Source organism: Onychostoma macrolepis, chromosome 14 (genome assembly GCF_012432095.1).
Source record: "Onychostoma macrolepis isolate SWU-2019 chromosome 14, ASM1243209v1, whole genome shotgun sequence".
Lineage (NCBI taxonomy): Eukaryota > Metazoa > Chordata > Actinopteri > Cypriniformes > Cyprinidae > Onychostoma > Onychostoma macrolepis.
The window spans coordinates 31,420,934-31,438,647 of NC_081168.1; the positions used below are offsets into that span (position 1 = coordinate 31,420,934).

Sequence of the window (17,714 nt, forward strand, 5' to 3'; positions counted from 1 at the left end):
ACACAGAATGAGCTCTGATCTGAACTGAACTCACAGTAATAGACAAACACAGTCTGACTACACTAATAACATTAGTACTGTATGTACTTTTACTGCATACAGTCCGTAATCATTAAAGTGCAGCGTGGCAAAAGTAAGTGAACCCTTGAGTTTCCTAAACATTTTCTGTAGCTTAAGACTTCGACTCATTTTGGACCATCCACATGTGTCAGTAATCAGGCCTCGTGTGCCTGTATTTAAAGGACAGGACACCTGTGCCACTTTATTTATGTCCTGTCAATTATCATTTTTGTCTTCAGTAAAAATGTTGAAAGTACAACTGTTTGTGTGTCATACTAGTTTAGCCAGATTGTGTTTGTCTGTAATTAGAGTTAAATTAAGATCAGCCCACACCTCACTGTGCTGTTGATGAGTTGATTTCATATTTTCACACAGCATCAACATCCATAACTGAGCAATGGCTTGAAGGGTGATATTTAAAGAGAAATATGCAAAGTGTTATTTGAGTAAAGATAGAGCTGGAAAAAACACCATGATTCTGGTGTATAAATAGCACAGATAATAATATAGAAACAGGGCCTTGTCTGTCAGCGGGAATACAACAGTGTGAAAATATGATCTGTAATTTCAACAAAAGCCTTGAATCTGTCCAATGAACGATGTGTTAAAGAGATATGCATGCAGAAAACATGGAGAAACAGCACACACTGTTCATTTATATACTACTGACAAATATATGTCCTTTATAATGTTGTCTGTTTGGATTCTACGTCAGTTTCTGGTGTTTTATATCCTCATGTCATGTTCCATGCTGAATATAAACCTAACAGACCACTCAGATCATTAGGATCGAGTCAGAAACACCAAGGGTTCACACAAAACACGGGAGTCTGCTTTTAGCTACTATCCAGAAGAGATCAGATGTGCTGAAACATTAGCCACATTTAAACCCAGACTCAAAACTCATGTTTAGCTGTGCAGTTACTGAACGAGCACTGTGCTACGTCCCAACTGATTGCACTGTATTTTATGTACAATCATTTTATACTCTTTAACTGTTTTAAATCAATTTTGTAATCATTTAAAAAAAAAATTACATTTGTTGTTTTATTGTTGCGATTATATATTTGTATGATTATTTTAATTCCTTTTATATGCAAAGAGAACTTTGAATTACCACCGTGTATGAAATGTGCTTTATTAATAAACTTGCCTTGATTCGCCTCAAAACGTGTGGACAGAGGCTTTAAAGCACTGTGTGTTTTCCAGAGGATGAAGTCTTCTGCCTTTATCAGTCCAGCTCAAAATAAAGTGATGTTTAGCCCACATTTGACAAATGCAAAACACACACACACACACACACACACACGTGCCTCTAAAACATGTCAATCATTCAGTTCAACACTGTTCACGTTGAGCGCCCTTCACCTGCACATCTGACATGAAGGACGTTATTTTGTCAAAATATGGACCTGAGAAACAAACAGGAATGAAGACTTGCACAAGACATTATTACAATCTGCTTTTATTGTTCAGGAATGCTCAATATCTAAATGAATCATCGGAGATCACAGCACTCGTGTCTCGTATGATTTATGATGCATCTTCTCATGTTAAACACTGCGAATAAATATCAATCCAAAACATATCTGTGATTTTTATATCTGAAAACGTATTCCTTGTATGATCTTAGAACAGTTCAAACATATATTTTCATATAGACAAACAAACCGACACTGGCACAAACCATTTACCAGTTAATGTACATAATATAAGATATACAAAATCATACATATACACTGTTCCTCGTGTAGTGAAGAGCAGACCATGCACTCATCCTGAGAGAGTCCTGATCTTCATGACATCGGCTCTTCTTTATCCCTGAAAGCTTGCATCCGTGCCTGTTTCAATCAAGATCCGACACAAACACAGCTTTGAGTCTAACGACATTAATGCATTTGCAGAATCAGTGTCTGAGAACAGTGGACACGACATATTTCACCATATGAGAACTTCACAATAAGAATGAATCATTATTTTAGTAACTGTATTTGAAATGACGATCAACAGGACACATCCATCGCCTCACCTCAAAGGTGTGCAGCACATGTTTGCACACTTCAGTCAGGCTGTTCAGGCCGCTGCGCAGGGGTTCAGACGCCGGGATCCCGTCTGCACAACACCACAGAGATAATCAACAGTCATCGCAACGCTCTTCGTACTCAGTTAGCTGGGTCTGACTTGATCTCGGATTGCTTGGTTCTTCGAAGCGCATCCTGGAGTTGTTGTCATAGCAACAGGTGCTTCAAAAAGGTTCGTTTCTCCCATCATTAACCCAGGGACAGTAATTTAAAATAATAATAACTTAGAAATGAATTGAAAATAATATAACAATGTTGTGTAGTCTATAGGCTAATAGATACAGCCAGTTTTACTCATTGAAAGATTTATTAGTGATGAAATAATAACTTTATAACTGTATTGGAGTCTTACACACATGCAGTTAATCTGAGCGGTGACGGATGTTATCAGCTGTTTCAAAGACACAATTAAATGAATTGCTAATTGCAACATTGAAATAAAAATGTAAAGCCTGTAAAAAACTGTGAATATAAATAATTGGGAATCATGTAAAAAAAAAAAAAAAAAAAAAGTTTAAATAAAATAAAAACATATAATTTATCTATTATAACATTAATGTAGTTTTGTTCGCTTGGCTGTTTCTCTATAAAGGTCCAGAAATTCCTCAAGTTTTTTTTTTCGTCAGGTGTCTTTTTTAATGATATGACGTCATTACGTTGCTGTCTTCCACACATCTGCCCTTTTAGAGGAACACGAGAACACGCAACTTAATCCGGATAGTTTAATGAGATCCGCAGATGTGTTAAGCGATCTGTTCACTGAAATAAACATGCAGCACATCTGGATTCAGGTCCACGATGATTTTAAAGGAGGGGAAGAGCTTAATAATAGCTTTAAATCTACTTTTTATTTCTTTTAAAGAGTGATGAAATGTAGCATCTGCTGAATTTCAATATTCAATATCATTATTGTAATTTGTTTTAAGCTTACACTGATTTTTAACATCTCACCTAAAATTAATTTTTAGTCTTAAAACCATGAAAAGACACAATTTTCCTAGTGTTTATGAGAAACATCTTCATTCTGACGCTTGATAATCAGTGCGTTGCATGACACAAAAATGCCGAGACGGGGACCAATCATAGATACTACAAGACTATACTCATTTTGAGTGTTTTAGTTTTATTACTCCAGCACTGCACTAATGGAACTGATAAGAGCTAAGCTACTTCTAAAAACATCTTTCAGTTGGTTTACTTAGTTATTTTCTTTAAAAAAACGAACAAATGAGAGCTGCTGGGTTTTACCTCGGTCTCATTGTATTAGTCGAGTGCTCTCGGTCAGATATCACACACACTCTCACCTCGCGTCTGTATGCGGAAGTTGATCTTGCTTTCTGACGGGTGTGTGATGCTGTATCCACAGAACTCCACGTCCTGACTGCAGAAACACAACCACACCATGTTTACATTCACGCACTGAGCAGACGCTTTTATCCGAAGCGACGTACAGTGCATTCAGGCTATACATAGTTTTTGATCAGTACGACATGTACAAACACTCCTCTGTAATTAGCATTAGCGCTCGTCTCGTCTCATTAATGTCACAGAGGCAATGCTAAAGGAGGGCAGCTGCAGCAGTGAGTTATTCTGACCTCTTCATGATCATGTATCTGAGCGAGTTCCCCAGCGTGTGATCCTCTTCATGAAGCACAAACGTCACGCAGCCCTCGTCTGCGCCGTCCGCCCGCACCTGCGCAGTCATACAGACACAGACATCACTCATCTGCCCTCCACACAGCCAACACGGGTGTATTACACATACTTCTCACATTATATCACAGCTTATTGGCTATAGTTTAGAAAATGGTAATAAAATATGAGAAGAACTCATTTTTTAATCCCAAGTCCACTGTATGAAGCATTTTTGGGTATAATATGTCTCAGTTTACTTTATTTTGCTGTCCTCAGTTGCACAAATGAACTATAGAGTCCTGCACACACTAGTAAAAAAATATCAAAAATTATATCTGCGTCTGAATATTTTTTGGTTGGACTGTATGTATGTTTTAACATCATATCAGCAACAATAGCTACAGCATGGCAACACATCATAATACATCATTTACAATAATATAACATTTTCTTAAGAAGCAATCACTACAAAAACACACGCAACAAAGGAACTGATAAAAATCAGATAGAATCTTTCAATTTAATCAATCAAGCTCTAAAATTCTTCCAGGAAAGACTTTAAAAAAAGTATTTTAGTATATTTTCTGAGTAAACACATCGTCTAATATCATTTATAATTGGACATTCTATTAAAATAGTTTTTTACACTCAAAAAAGTCACAAACTGGTTTCTCTTCTCCTTTCAGTTAATATGAATGAGTGAGTCTCGGACGTCCAGTTCCACATCTTGTATAAATAACCCGTCTTATCTAATTTACAAACAGCGATTACTTCTTTCATTTACTGCTGGATTCACCTCATAGAGTTTGTTGTATATGCATTTATTCCAAACCAGACACCATGTAATATTAATGTACATATTCAGTATAGTTTTTACATCAGATCTGGAACATTACGCTGAAGAGCGTCCTCAGCCGCTGCATCTGCTGCTCATCACCGACCAGCGATACACATCTCTGTGTTTTCTATGAAGTGGGTTAAATGTCTCATAAGGCCCTCCGTGGGCAAACTGAAGCCAAGCGCTTTGTTTCAGGGCAGAAGCAGCGTTTCAGTTTGAGACGTTTCCACGGCTGGGTTTGCAGCAGCAAAATGAAGCTCTTGGACGCAAAAAAGTGTCATTCTCTACAGATTAAACTGTTTTGTGCTCAACTGAGCTTTTAAATCTGAATAATCTTCACATAACTGAACTCATTTAGTTGTATCAATTGATCAATTGGAATAAAAAATAAAAATAAATAAAAAATATATATATATATATATTTTAAAAAATGCTATGAAAACAAACATGAATGTACAGTATCTCTGCTATCCACCTTAACTATTATTTTGACTGTACAAAATATTCTGCTTGATATTGCAAACTTGTATTTCTTATATTCTTTGAATGTATTGTTGTAATTATGAACTCACTGGTTTGTAGCACAAATAGTTTTACAGTGAGTTATTTTTCTAGTTATTTATCCATAACTGGCTGCTAATGAATCACTTCTGCTTGGCAAAATAAGGATTAAAATATAAATATTATGTTATAAGACAAAAACACTTGATTTTTACAATTAAAAAGTCAGGCAACAATTTAAATTGTAAAAGTTAAAATTGCTAAATTAAAAATGTAAATAAATGAATATCATTACTATAAATGAATAGTAATATCACATTTGCATTTTTGCATATGATAGTCATTTACAGTTACTGCTCTCAGAAAAATACAATAACTTGTGTCATATGAAGAATTGTACGACTACATGGAATCTCTCATTCTAGTTACAGCTTAACATATTAATGATATTAATCACACTGCTGTCTAGAAGCAGGTAAATTATTATATTAATCGGTCTTCTTTTATTTTACTGACAGACACATTTTTTAAAAGTAGGCCTAACGCCCGTTTCACACCGCAAGCGTGAGCGGCGCGTGAGCAGCGCGTATTTTTTTCGGCGCCCATGTTAACAAATGAGTGCATTCACACCGGGAGCAGGAGCAGCGCGTGAGCGTCGAGCAGGAGCAGCGCGTGAGCGTCGAGCAGGAGCGGCGCGTGAGCAGCGCTGCAGCGATGGTTTCGGCGCCGAGTCTATTTTTGCTGCGCCGCTCACGCTCAATTAAAGTGACAGCACACTTTTGATGGACAAAATAAATATTTCACACAAAACGTGCTAAAAATGCACAGAATAAGCATGTCTAGTGTGTTTTAAGACGAATTGGAGTATGTCAGGAAAGAAAATGAACAATTAAAAATGTGTAGAATATTTACCCATTTTAACTTGTTTTTAATTTTTAATTGCCATAAGCAAATTATAACTTAAAGCATTTTATCAAACTCACAACGAACAATTCATCTTGCTCAGGATCTTAAGTTACAATGGAGTATATACAGTAGGCCTACATAATAAATTCATTATTCATTCATTATTGACAGCTTCTATAAGAAATGGAGATATGGGTAAAAGTATATATTATTAAAAAATAATAATAATTTTTTTAAAAAACAGTATAAACAGCACTTTCTATATTTGAGTATGACTGAAACAACATGATAGGAGATGTTTTTGTTGTTGACCATTTACACGCTAATCCCCAAGACTTCAAAACTTTCAAGTTTATAACTGACCAACTTCTAAAAACAAATTTATAGTTGTCTTTGTAAAGAAATATGTCGCTTTGGAGCCGCTGCTGTGACGCTGAACAAACGCTTCCAGTGTGAATACTCTGCGAGTCTGACGCTGCAGTGACGCTGTAGTTACGCTGACGTGATGCTGCCGCGAAGCTCACGCTTGCGGTGTGAAACGGGCGTAATATTTAACGTTATCCACAAATAGTATTTGTTTTGTGTTTTTTGTGTTCGCCTCTGTTGCCTTTAGTTCGCTCATCCGGGTTATACAGCATTTATATTCTCTTAAAGCTAAATTTACTACTATTAAAATACTATCTATATCTAGATTTGTTTTGTGTTAATATTATGTTTATCTGCTTCGGAAACACGAGGAAATCCTGCACTGTAGCGATACAGTCTACTATAACAACACTCAGAACTGCAGCATTTGACCCAAATTCTTCCATATTTACATGTAATAAACTCATAAAAACAGAATGCGTGAATAATGAAGTTTGATTTACCATCTCCAGCGCGTGCTTCCGTGCGGGCTCCGCCATGCTGCCGCTGCGCTTCCTACTGCGCATGCGCGGGTCTGACTGCGACTCCGTCCTAATGCGCATGCGCGGGTCTGACTGCGACTCCGTCCTACTGCGCATGCGCGGGTCTGACTGACTCTGTCCGACTCCGCCGATAGAGCCAATAGAGTGGGGGAACTATGACGTCACTTTGTAGGCGGATCGGCGGTTAGCATGAAACTGGTTCCTTCGACAAAAAAGCAATAGGATTTTCCCATAGGCTTTTGGATTATCGCAATCCATAGGCCTAACTACCATAGACACACACACACACACACACACACATATATGTCTATGCCTACTACAGTTTGCTGTTTGTACTCTTCCTTTTTTTTACCCAAACGTTTAAGAAATGACATAGTGTGGATCCCTTTCGCCTTTTTAAAAGCAATAATTAAAGTGTAGGCTATAGAAAGTTTCAACTACATACAGCAGGGTTTGTGTATTTTTTTATTATTATTTTATTATTATTTTTTATTTTTTTTAGCAAAAAATTGGCTTATTTTTTTATTTTGTTTAAGAATTGTGAAAACAAGCAGAATCCAGTGCTGAAATAATTACTTAATGTTTAAGAAGCAGTCAGATCACCTTTACCCCACACTGAAAGCTGCGGTCTGTGCTCTGTTTACATGACGTTCGTCCTGTATTTGTGTTCCAGAGCACATGAAGACCACAGGTGTGATGATGGGACAGAGGTTAATGTGGTAAAAACATACTACACATACGTACACATACTCATCTCTGCGCCAAACCTGATATTGCCAAGTGCAACGTGTTCCTGGGTCAACATCTTTGTTGACCCTGGAACAACATTGTGATTAACCAATCAGATTTCAAGAACCAGTTTATAATTTTTGTGAAGTTTAGGATTATAATCAGTGTTTGGTGCTTGTACATCAGTGTAATTCATCTATCAGTTCCTCAGATTTTAGGGATTACTCATGGGTAAGGTTAGGTTTAGGTGTAGGAATATGGTTAAGATTATATTTTTGGATTAAAATGTTGTTCCAGGGTCAACAAAATATGTTGACACAGGAACACGTTGCACTTGGCAATATCAGGTTGTGCCATCTCTGCACCAATACAATGTGCAAGATTTAACACTTTCCTAGTTAGTCTGGTGTTGGTGTGAAAGGTTGGAAATGCCACAAAAAACAATAAAAATGTCCCCAAATTCAAGATATGAATTGCCCTGTATAACCTGTATGTTTTTTTGTTTATAACATAAACGAGTAATATTTATTTAATCTATTATTATTAATAGGCTACTAATTTATTTTCAGTATCATTGGAAGTAATTTTACTATATCATGTGCACACTCTGCAATCTATAGCCTATGATTTCAAGTGTTTTGTATTTGTTTGACAAGTAATCTTGTATTGCATTGTGATTAACATTTATGAAATTGTAATTGCATTGTAAATACATTTATGACACCTCTCTCTCAAAACAAATGGTGCATATGTCATGCATACTTGCATGTATATTTATCAGAATTTAAGAATTTGACAAGATAATACATACATTCATTATGATTAGGAATGAATCTGCCTTAAATGTAAGTGCTGCTATAATATATATATATATATATATATATATATATATATATATATTAGTGCTGTCAAACAATTAATCACAATTAATTACATCCAAAACATTTTTGTTTACATAATATATGTATGTATACTGTGTATATTTATTATGTATATATAAATACACACACATACAGTATATATTTTGAAAATATGTCCCTGTATTTCCATGCATATATTTATATTAATGTAATTGATAATATATATATATAAATATTTTAAATGTATTTACATAACATATTTTCTTAAATATATACATGCATGTGTGTGTGTGTGTGTGTGTGTATGTGTGTATATATTCATAATAAATATACACAGTACACACACATATATTACAGTGCCTTACAAAAGTATTGTAATTTTTTTCACATTTTGTTATGTTGCTACCTTATGTTAAACTGCTTTAAATTACTTTTTTTCCACATCAATCTACACATACACCATAACAGTAAAGCAAAAAACAGGTTTTTAACATCTTTGCAAATTTATTAACAATAAAAATTAACCTGAAATAAGTACATTGCATAAGTATTCATACCCTTAACTAAAAATTTACCTGAAGCACCTTTACAGCCTCAAGTATTTTTTGTTTGATGCGACAAGCTTTGTTCATCAGCATTTGGCAATTGTCTGCCATTCTTCTCCTCTCCTCTTCACGTCTCGAGCTCTGTCAGGTTGGATGGGGCAGACGCACATCTTCAGGTTTCTCCAGAAATATTTGATTGGGTTCAATCCCAGGCTCTGGCCGGGCCACTCAAGGAGATTCACAGAGTCGTCTATAAGCCACTCTTGCTGAGTGTTTAGGGTCATTGTCCTGTTGGAAGGTGAACCTTCTGTGGTTCTGAATGCTCTGGACTGGGTTTTCATTAAGGCTATCTCTATATTTTGGTGCATTGAGCTTTTCTTCTTCTCTGATGAGTCCCTCAGTCCCTGCCACTGAAAAACAGCCCCACAGCATGAGGCTGATACCAGCACACTTTACTTTTGGCATGGTACTCTGCAGGTGATGATCAGAGCGGGTTCCCTTCAAACATGATGCTTGGTATTGAGGGTCATCAGACCAGAGAATCTGTTTCTCACAGTCTCAGGGTCCTTTAGTTGCTTTTTTGTAAATTCCAAGCGTGGTTTCATGTCTTCACACTGTAAAAAAAAAAATCTGTAAAATTTACGGTAAAAAAACGGCAGCTGTGGTTGCCGGAATTCTATCGTAAAATATATGGTAGCAACATTTTAGGCTTTACGGTTTTAACTTAAATTTACAGTTAAATACCGCAATTTCATTAACTGATATAATATTAATATACCAACCTATTGAAGTACTGAAATCTGTTTTGTACCTTTGAAATACACTGATAACCACCAAATGCAGGTGATGAGAGTCACATGATGAACCAACGCCCATCACAAGCAGCTTTTAAATACTAACATATATAGAAGGTGCACAGTGTCATTCACACAAACACTAAACACCATCAGTGAGACTCATTAAACTGAAATATGCAATAAACATTAATTTAACAACATTAGATGTAACATACAACCCATAACTGATAAGAAGAAAGTAAGAAGAAACCTAGTTATTTCAAAGAAAAAACATCAAATTCAAACAAAATGTGAAATGCAACGCAGGGAATTCTGGGAACATCAATTTACGTTTTTTCCCTGTAAATTTTACATTCTTTTTCACTTCCAAAAGCGGTATTTCACCGTAAAATTGTCTGAAATGTCTATTAGTTTTTCACCGTATATATTAGGGGAACTTACCGTTAACCATTTAACAGGTTTTTACCGTAGCTTTTTCACAGTTTTTTACCGTTAAAATCACGGTCATTTTTTACAGTGCACTGAGGAGAGGATTGAGTTTGGCCAGTGATGTTTGTCCTTCTGTAGGTTTCTGCCATCTGCATATATGATCATGGAGCTCAACTAGAGTGACCATCAGCTTCTTGTTCACCACTCAAACCAAAGCCCTTCTCCATCAATTGCTCAGCTGTCCAGGAGGTCAGCTCTAGGAAGAGTCCTAGTTGTTTTAAACTTCTTCCATTAAGGGTAACAGAGACTGCATGCTTCTGTGAACCTTCAGTGAAGCAGAATTTTTTTAAACTTTTTTTTAAACTCTTCCCCAGATGTGTGGTTTGACGCAAACCTGTTTCTGAGCTCTACAGGAAGTTTTTTTTTTTACCTCAGGGCTTGGTCTTTGCTCTAATATGCATTTTCAGCAGTTAGATCTTTTATTAACATCTACAAACAATATGAATGCTCCTGAACAAAATTTCAACTGTCCCAGATAAGGGTATGAATACTTATGCAATGGAATCATTTACGTTTTTTATTTTTAATAAATTTGCAAAGATGTTAAAAACCTGTTTTTTGCTTTACTATTATGGTGTATGGAGTGTAGATTGATGTGGAAAATAAGTAATTTAAAGCAGTTTAACATAAGGCAGAAACAACAAAACGTGAAAAAAAAATGAAGGGGTACGAATACTTTCGCAAGGCACTGTATGTAAACAAAAACTTTTATTTTGGATGCGATTAATCACGATTAATTGTTTGACAGCGCAATATATATATACTGTATATATAGTTGTTTTTTTGTTTTTTTTTTATATACAGTGAATGTTAAAGACCATTGTCTTTTAGTTACCATTGTGAATTGGTTATTTTCTAGAAAACCTTTGAGTATTAAACATCTATATTAAACATGTATAGGAGTTGAAATAAATAAATAAATAGTTTAAAGATATTCTACAGTATGTACACTGTAAAACTTTTCGTTGTAAATTTACAGTAAAATACTGGCAGCTGGGTTGCCAGCCACTTACTGTATTTTTACAGGACTACTACTGTATACATCATTTACAGTTCTGTACTGTATTTACCAAATACAGTATTATTCTGTTATATAACTTATTTTTTACAGTATTGGACTGTGTCTTTTTACAGGGAATACTGTAATTCCTGCTTTTCTTTCAGTACTCTTAGATTTACAAAATTAAAAATATTATACTTTTTCATAACAGTAGTCACAACAAAAAAGAGAAAACAACATTCTCTGAGTTTTAAAACATTTATTTATTTATAAGAAAAGACCAGAACATTGCCTTATATGAACATATTGGATGAAATGCCAGCTTTAGTTTTTTTTTTTTTTACATATATATATATATATATATATATATATATATATATATATATATATATTAAATAAAACATATAAAATGCAATTAACAATTAGCAAGTAATTCAAAATGCAGTAATCTTATTTACTTTTAAAGAATGGAAAGGTTTTTCAGAAATATATTTTTAAAAGTTTTTCAGAAGAGAGGAAACCTGTGGGTTTGCAGTACTGTTCTTCTTGTACACACGTCCAGCCTTCTTTTAAGTCACTTTTCCTTTCTTGGTTTTTGATGCACATTGATGTCGAGAAAGCAAATGTTTGTGAAAAAATACTTAAGTACTTTACAAATACTGTCAAGACAAGTTAGTGACAATTCACTATCATATATATCAATGGCAAACATGCTAATGTCTAACCTCAATCGCAGGGGTGCATGCCACCTCTTCCTGATACTGGAGGTTGAAATCATACAATAATACAAACAGCACTGCAAGGCCAGAGACAAAGTTGGGCTGCTCAACATCTACCGCGGGTTGCTTAGAGATGGACCTGAAAAAAAAAATAATACTTCAAATAAACTATTGTGGGTTCCATTGTGGTTCTGTTTAGTTGTCTATACATAGTTCAACATAACTATTAAACTAACTCTGAAATTTGTGCAGGGAAATCCCATTTACAGGGTTCACCATTTCATTTATTTTAGCCAAAGCAGCATTTTCTGGGTAGTGTTCATCTGTAGGGTGCGGTACTTGTAGGATCAGAACGAGTCAGACAAAACTAAGATTCGATCAGAACATTGAAACATGAGGAGCCGAAATTCCAGAAAGCCCAACAGGACGTCGTATATCTGTCCATGGTACTCTGGTGCCATGAGTCTGGAGCAAGCCTTACCAACAAGCCTCTCTTACAGAACAGCTCGCAACATTAAGACAAAAGAACACTTATTGATAAGTCCAACGCAGGAAGGAGATCATCAAATTTGTGGTAAATAATCAAGATTAATGGTCAAAGAGATGGCCATCACATATGTTCCACAAGAGAAATCACGAGCTTCTTTAGATTGACTTTTCCCCCACACATAGAAGACAAAGACTGAGACTGAAATCCCTCTGTCCAAAGAACATGTCTCTGGTCTTCACCGAACATATCCCTATGTCCTACACAGAGACTTTCTTTTTCATATGCACATAAAATCATCCTAAAAGGACATTGCTAGGCATAACACTATATTATGTATGTAATCCACACATTAGATTATCATGTTTTAAGCACATATTATGTATGTCTTTTTAATAACTATTGAACAATTTTAAGGGTTATTTGTGTTTGGTATGTATGAGCTTGACAATTCTAGCTTGAAACGTTTCTTCCAATTGATTCTTTGTCAAATGTATCATATTCTGGTTATAGAAATCACATCCAAAAGTATACTTTGCAAGAGTGTGTAAAATTCAGACCATGTGACTGATAACATGCTGATTTATGATGGAAGGAACAACCCTAGCTAAGATAATAGCCTATCTAACTGGTCAAGACACCAGATGGGATGTGTCCAAAAAGCCGAGTTTAAAACCTCAGGACACCATCAATTCTTCCCTTCTCTCTTCTTCTCCTCTTCTAATAATTATTCTGTTCAATTAAATCCCGCTGACGAACCTAGTTTTCCTGTAGTACACTGTTCACATCACATCACATTTGAATTGAGCGCGCAAAATAAATCTATCCCACAATGCAATGCATTTACAGTATGATACTGTATTACAAATTTAGCGGGCTGAAAACAGAAAACTGCTGTATATTTACAGACATTCTGTAAAATATACAGCATTTTACTGTTTTATAAAAATACAGTATAATACTGTTAGAAAATGCCTGTAAATTTACAGTAAAGTTTTACAGTGTAGCTTTTTTATGAAGAATTATAAGATGCATGCCTTTTCACTCGAGCTCGCCCCCCATGTCTGTGTGTTTTAACTGTTATATTGAACATTATTGTCTTCTAATTTATATGATTCTTGTGAAATTAAACATTTGTTGTACTGTAGTAGTGACATAAAGCATATCGACTGACCATGGGACCTAACTGTTTGCTACGCTGGCACTTTCACTGAAAACGAATGAAGGCACGTGGCTCTGCTGTTTCAGTCACAGATGGTCTGCTTCAGCTCAGAGCCGTATTTCATGGCAATTCCTCTGTCGTCATATACAGATGCTGAATGATTTATAGATAGTGATTTAAACATGCACCAGTCAAAAGGACATCTCTAATAATCATGTGTTCACACTTTAATTGAATCTTCTGTTTGTCATTATTTTCTTGTTAAGTTTTCATTCCTTGAAGTGGTTCAAACCCTTCAGAATATTAACGGCTGTAAACTGTGTCAGCTTTGGGTTGCAGATCTGTTTCTGACAGTGTCAAAGACAGCAGGGAAACAATGTAAATAATAATAATAAATTACCATAATTAACACGGTTCGTGCCAAACAATGATTTAATCTTTGTGTGATCAGTGTTGGGCAGTAACTAGTTACTAGTAATTAGTTACTGTAATAATATTACTTTTTGCAGTAACTAGTAGTGTAACTAATTACTAATAAGATTTCAGTAATAATATTACAGTTACTTTCCATAAAACAGCTTAGTTACTTAGTTACTTTTGACGCCTCAACCCCGCTGATTTAAAATCCAACAATCAAATAATTCCTAGATTTATTTTCATATTTTTCATGACTCGCACATGCATGTGATGTCCCCAGTGCAGCAGGCAAGCGTGGAATATGGAAAAGCAGATAGAAATATTGCATTATCGGCATGTGGTACATTATATTAATATAATATAATTTAAAATATTTTTGGAAAATTAAACCGTTTCTTACAAACTCATGTGATTTGATAAAATACATAACGAAATTTAATCGCATATGGGTAACAGAAAAATTACTTCAAGCTACACATGACAATTAATGAGATGAATACAACACTTCTACTTGAATGTCAATATCAATCACTATTGAGTGTTTGTAATAACTTCTGACTGCGATCCAATGTGGATTTTGGTCAAATGATGAGGCAGAAATATGTTGTTAGTAACATTCTAGAAGATTTTGATCTGGAAGATACAACTTCTGTGGGGCGTGAAAAAAAGTAGTGTAACAAGTAGTGTAACTAGTAGTGTAACTAATTACTGTTGCCAGAAAGTAATAAGTAAAGTAACAATATTACCTTTGAAAGGAGTAACTAGTAGTGAGTAATATATTACATTCTTTGAGTAACTAACCCAACACTGTGTGTGATATACGTAGCTGCTGAGAGCACGGACCCTTAGAAATTCAAGATATATTTAGAAACCTAAAATTCTAGGTTTGCACATGGTTTGTTTAATTCATGGTAATATTAATATATGTTTACATGCACCTCATAATGTGATTATTATTTATTTAGTCATTTAGCAGACGCTTTTATCCAAAACAATTTACAAATGAGGATTATAATGAGATTGCAATTAATCTTTACCTCATGTAAACACAATACTTCAATCAAATTGATGCAATTAAACTCACAATCGTAGCAACCAATCACAGTAAAATATGTGGCATATGCCTGTTTTAATCACAATAAACAGACATATGAACATCTTGCTGCGATTAAGTCCTTACTCTGATTATTGGAAAAAAGGTGCACGTGTAAAAATAGACATCTATTTAATGTATGTCATTTTTCTTTACAAAATTGTGTGATTTACAGATACATCTCCAAGATGTCTGTTAAAGCATATTTTGGAAAGCATCTGTTTAGTACAAACTTCTGATAAAGAGGATTTAAAAAGCAGTTTTACATCGTCTAAATTAATTATCTAAGTGTGAATGTTTTAGAAACATATTGCAGAAGAGCAAACACTAAAAAATACACGCTTCGATGAAAACACACTCATCAAACGTCTCTGTGATGTATGTGTGCTATCAGGGTAGATGCTCTGTGTGAAGTCTGGATCCTTACAGAAAACCAGTTGAAAAGAAATAGAAAACAATAGTGAGCTCTAGCCACAAGATGGCACTAAAATAATACAAACTAATTTAACCAGAATGAACAACACTAACATGGGGAAAGGACTGGCACAATAACAGCTGGCTTTTTGTTCCATAATAATATTTTGTTCAAATTTCCTTTTAGCTTTCCAGTTGACATTATCGGTGAAATCTTGTGAAGCGAACATCGGCGTGTTTGTAAGAAAGCAATATACTGGATTTGTATTTTAGCCGAAAGCGAGAGTTTAATGTTAAAAATTATGGTTAATGCTGGATGTGTTTCAGCTTTTGTCTTCTCCAGATGTTAACTGATGGACTGGAGTGGTGTGGATTATTGTGATGTTTTTATCAGCTGTTTGGACTCTCATTCTGACGGCACCCATTCACTGCAGAGCATCCATTGCTGAGACACTGATGCAGAGACACATTTCTACAAACCTGATGAAGACACAAACTCATCCTGATCTCGGATGACATGAGGGGGATTACCTGGTTCAGGTGTGTTTGATTAGAGTTGGAGCTGAACTAAAGTCACAAAGGTTTCCACCACCGCAGACCCAGTGGTTTATTTTATGGACAGTTCAGCATTATGCGATTAATTTGCAAAAGAACACCTTCATCTCAGAAACCAGATCGACCAGATTTCTGAAATGGAAACTGGGGACGTTTCTTAGTTCAGAGGTCAAAATATCATTTCAATCTAACTTGTGAGGTGAAAACAATGTGTTTCAGTTTATGATACTAAAATGGTGTTAGATTTCATACTGAGAAAAATGCAACGCCCCAAACTGTGGGAAGATTTTGCAAAGGTGCGAAGAGCTCAGCTTCTCAAAGTGAGAGTGCACAAACAGGAAACCGTTTTTCATTTGGCACGCACCCCAATATTTCCAGCCGTTCTTTTGAGATTTGCAACCGAATCGTACACAGGAAGATGAAGGAGAGTGACTATGAATTGAAAAAAACAATAAAAGATGGTACAAAAGATGGTGAGAAAACACCATAACGGTTAGCTTTTGCACGCACCAGATAGAGACAGGGAGCTGCAGCCACAGATGTTTACAGTTAACCACATTTTTTGCAGAAGACACACAAAACACGTACCGTGTTCACGTCGACAGCTCTTTCTACATGACCTGTGCTAGCATGGATGTGCTGCTGCCCGCAGATCATATGTGTCAAGTGGAGTGATCAGCCCTGCAGTGCACAAGTGCTAGATTGCGCTGCATGGTGTTAACAGTCCAAACCTCATGAGTGGAGAGAGACAGACAGAGAGGCGGGAGCCAGCGTAGAGTAAGTGTGTGACACACACAACACTAAACACCCTCAGCCCTCTGAAGTGTTGCATCACCAACACCTGAACCACAGACCACCACACACTATTGACACGACTACACGTGTCTCTAGTCTTTACTTTCAGTTGGATGTGTTCAGAAAATGCATGTTTTGTGTAATCAGATGCAGTGTTGTGTGGTCCTTTTTCAATATCTGTGGTCTAATTTAGTACATTTTCTTATTAAAAGTGAGAAGTAAGTGTGGTTGTGACAGATGAAATGGCACATTAAGCGTGCATGATGTGCCTTTTATCACATCGGGTGCTTTGGAAACATAGATTTGCCGGTTAGGTGCAATGTTATACAGTGATGCTTCAAACTTTCCTTCATTATTTTCCAGAGCAAACAGAGTCAAATTCAGTGCTACCTAATAATGATAATAATAACTTGGTAAAGCAATTTGAATACCCTTTTCATTCACTGTAGACATGTCAAGTCACTTTTATTTGTATAGCGCTTTATACAATACAGATTGTGTCAAAGCAGCTTTACTGTGTTAAACAGTAAAATCGTGTGTTGATAACGCAAGGGGATGATAGTAAACACTCAATTTTCCAGTTAAAGTCAGTTCATCATTGATTCAGTGATGTTATCGTCCAGCTCAGTTCAGTACAAATAGTATCTGTGCAATCGAGTTGACAGTATTGCCAGAAATTAAGCGTCCCCAACTAAGCAAGCCAAAGGCGACCGCGGCAAGGAA

At 35.6% G+C, this 17,714-nt stretch overlaps 1 protein-coding gene and 1 long non-coding RNA gene across 2 annotated transcripts; both read right to left on the reverse strand.

The window, feature by feature from the left end:
* Positions 1 to 1,509: 1,509 nt before the first annotated feature.
* On the reverse strand, positions 1,510 to 7,053 carry polr1d (RNA polymerase I and III subunit D). Its single transcript, XM_058797235.1, has 5 exons — positions 6,891 to 7,053; positions 3,737 to 3,834; positions 3,446 to 3,522; positions 2,090 to 2,172; positions 1,510 to 1,901 (listed from the first exon to the last, which is right to left on the reverse strand). The coding sequence occupies exons 1-5, from the start codon at positions 7,023 to 7,025 to the stop codon at positions 1,857 to 1,859; spliced, it is 438 nt and encodes a 145-aa protein (XP_058653218.1). The 5' UTR covers positions 7,026 to 7,053; the 3' UTR covers positions 1,510 to 1,856.
* A 4,745-nt stretch (positions 7,054 to 11,798) lies between these two features.
* Positions 11,799 to 16,987, reverse strand: LOC131552978 (uncharacterized). The gene is made up of 3 exons (XR_009274090.1): positions 16,785 to 16,987; positions 12,075 to 12,207; positions 11,799 to 11,936 (listed from the first exon to the last, which is right to left on the reverse strand). It is a non-coding gene; the product is annotated as an uncharacterized LOC131552978 (long non-coding RNA).
* Positions 16,988 to 17,714: the final 727 nt, after the last annotated feature.

What these genes read in the sequence shown, in the direction of transcription:
- polr1d (XM_058797235.1), bottom strand. Translation starts at nt 7,025, where the DNA reads ATGCGCAGTAGGACGGAGTCGCAGTCAGACCCGCGCATGCGCATTAGG. An exon ending in AGATACATGATCATGAAGAG is followed by an intron (nt 3,523 to 3,736) that starts GTCAGAATAACT and finishes GTGTTTCTGCAG; the next exon opens with TCAGGACGTGGAGTTCTGTG. An exon ending in CTTCCGCATACAGACGCGAG is followed by an intron (nt 2,173 to 3,445) that starts GTGAGAGTGTGT and finishes GGTGTTGTGCAG; the next exon opens with ACGGGATCCCGGCGTCTGAA.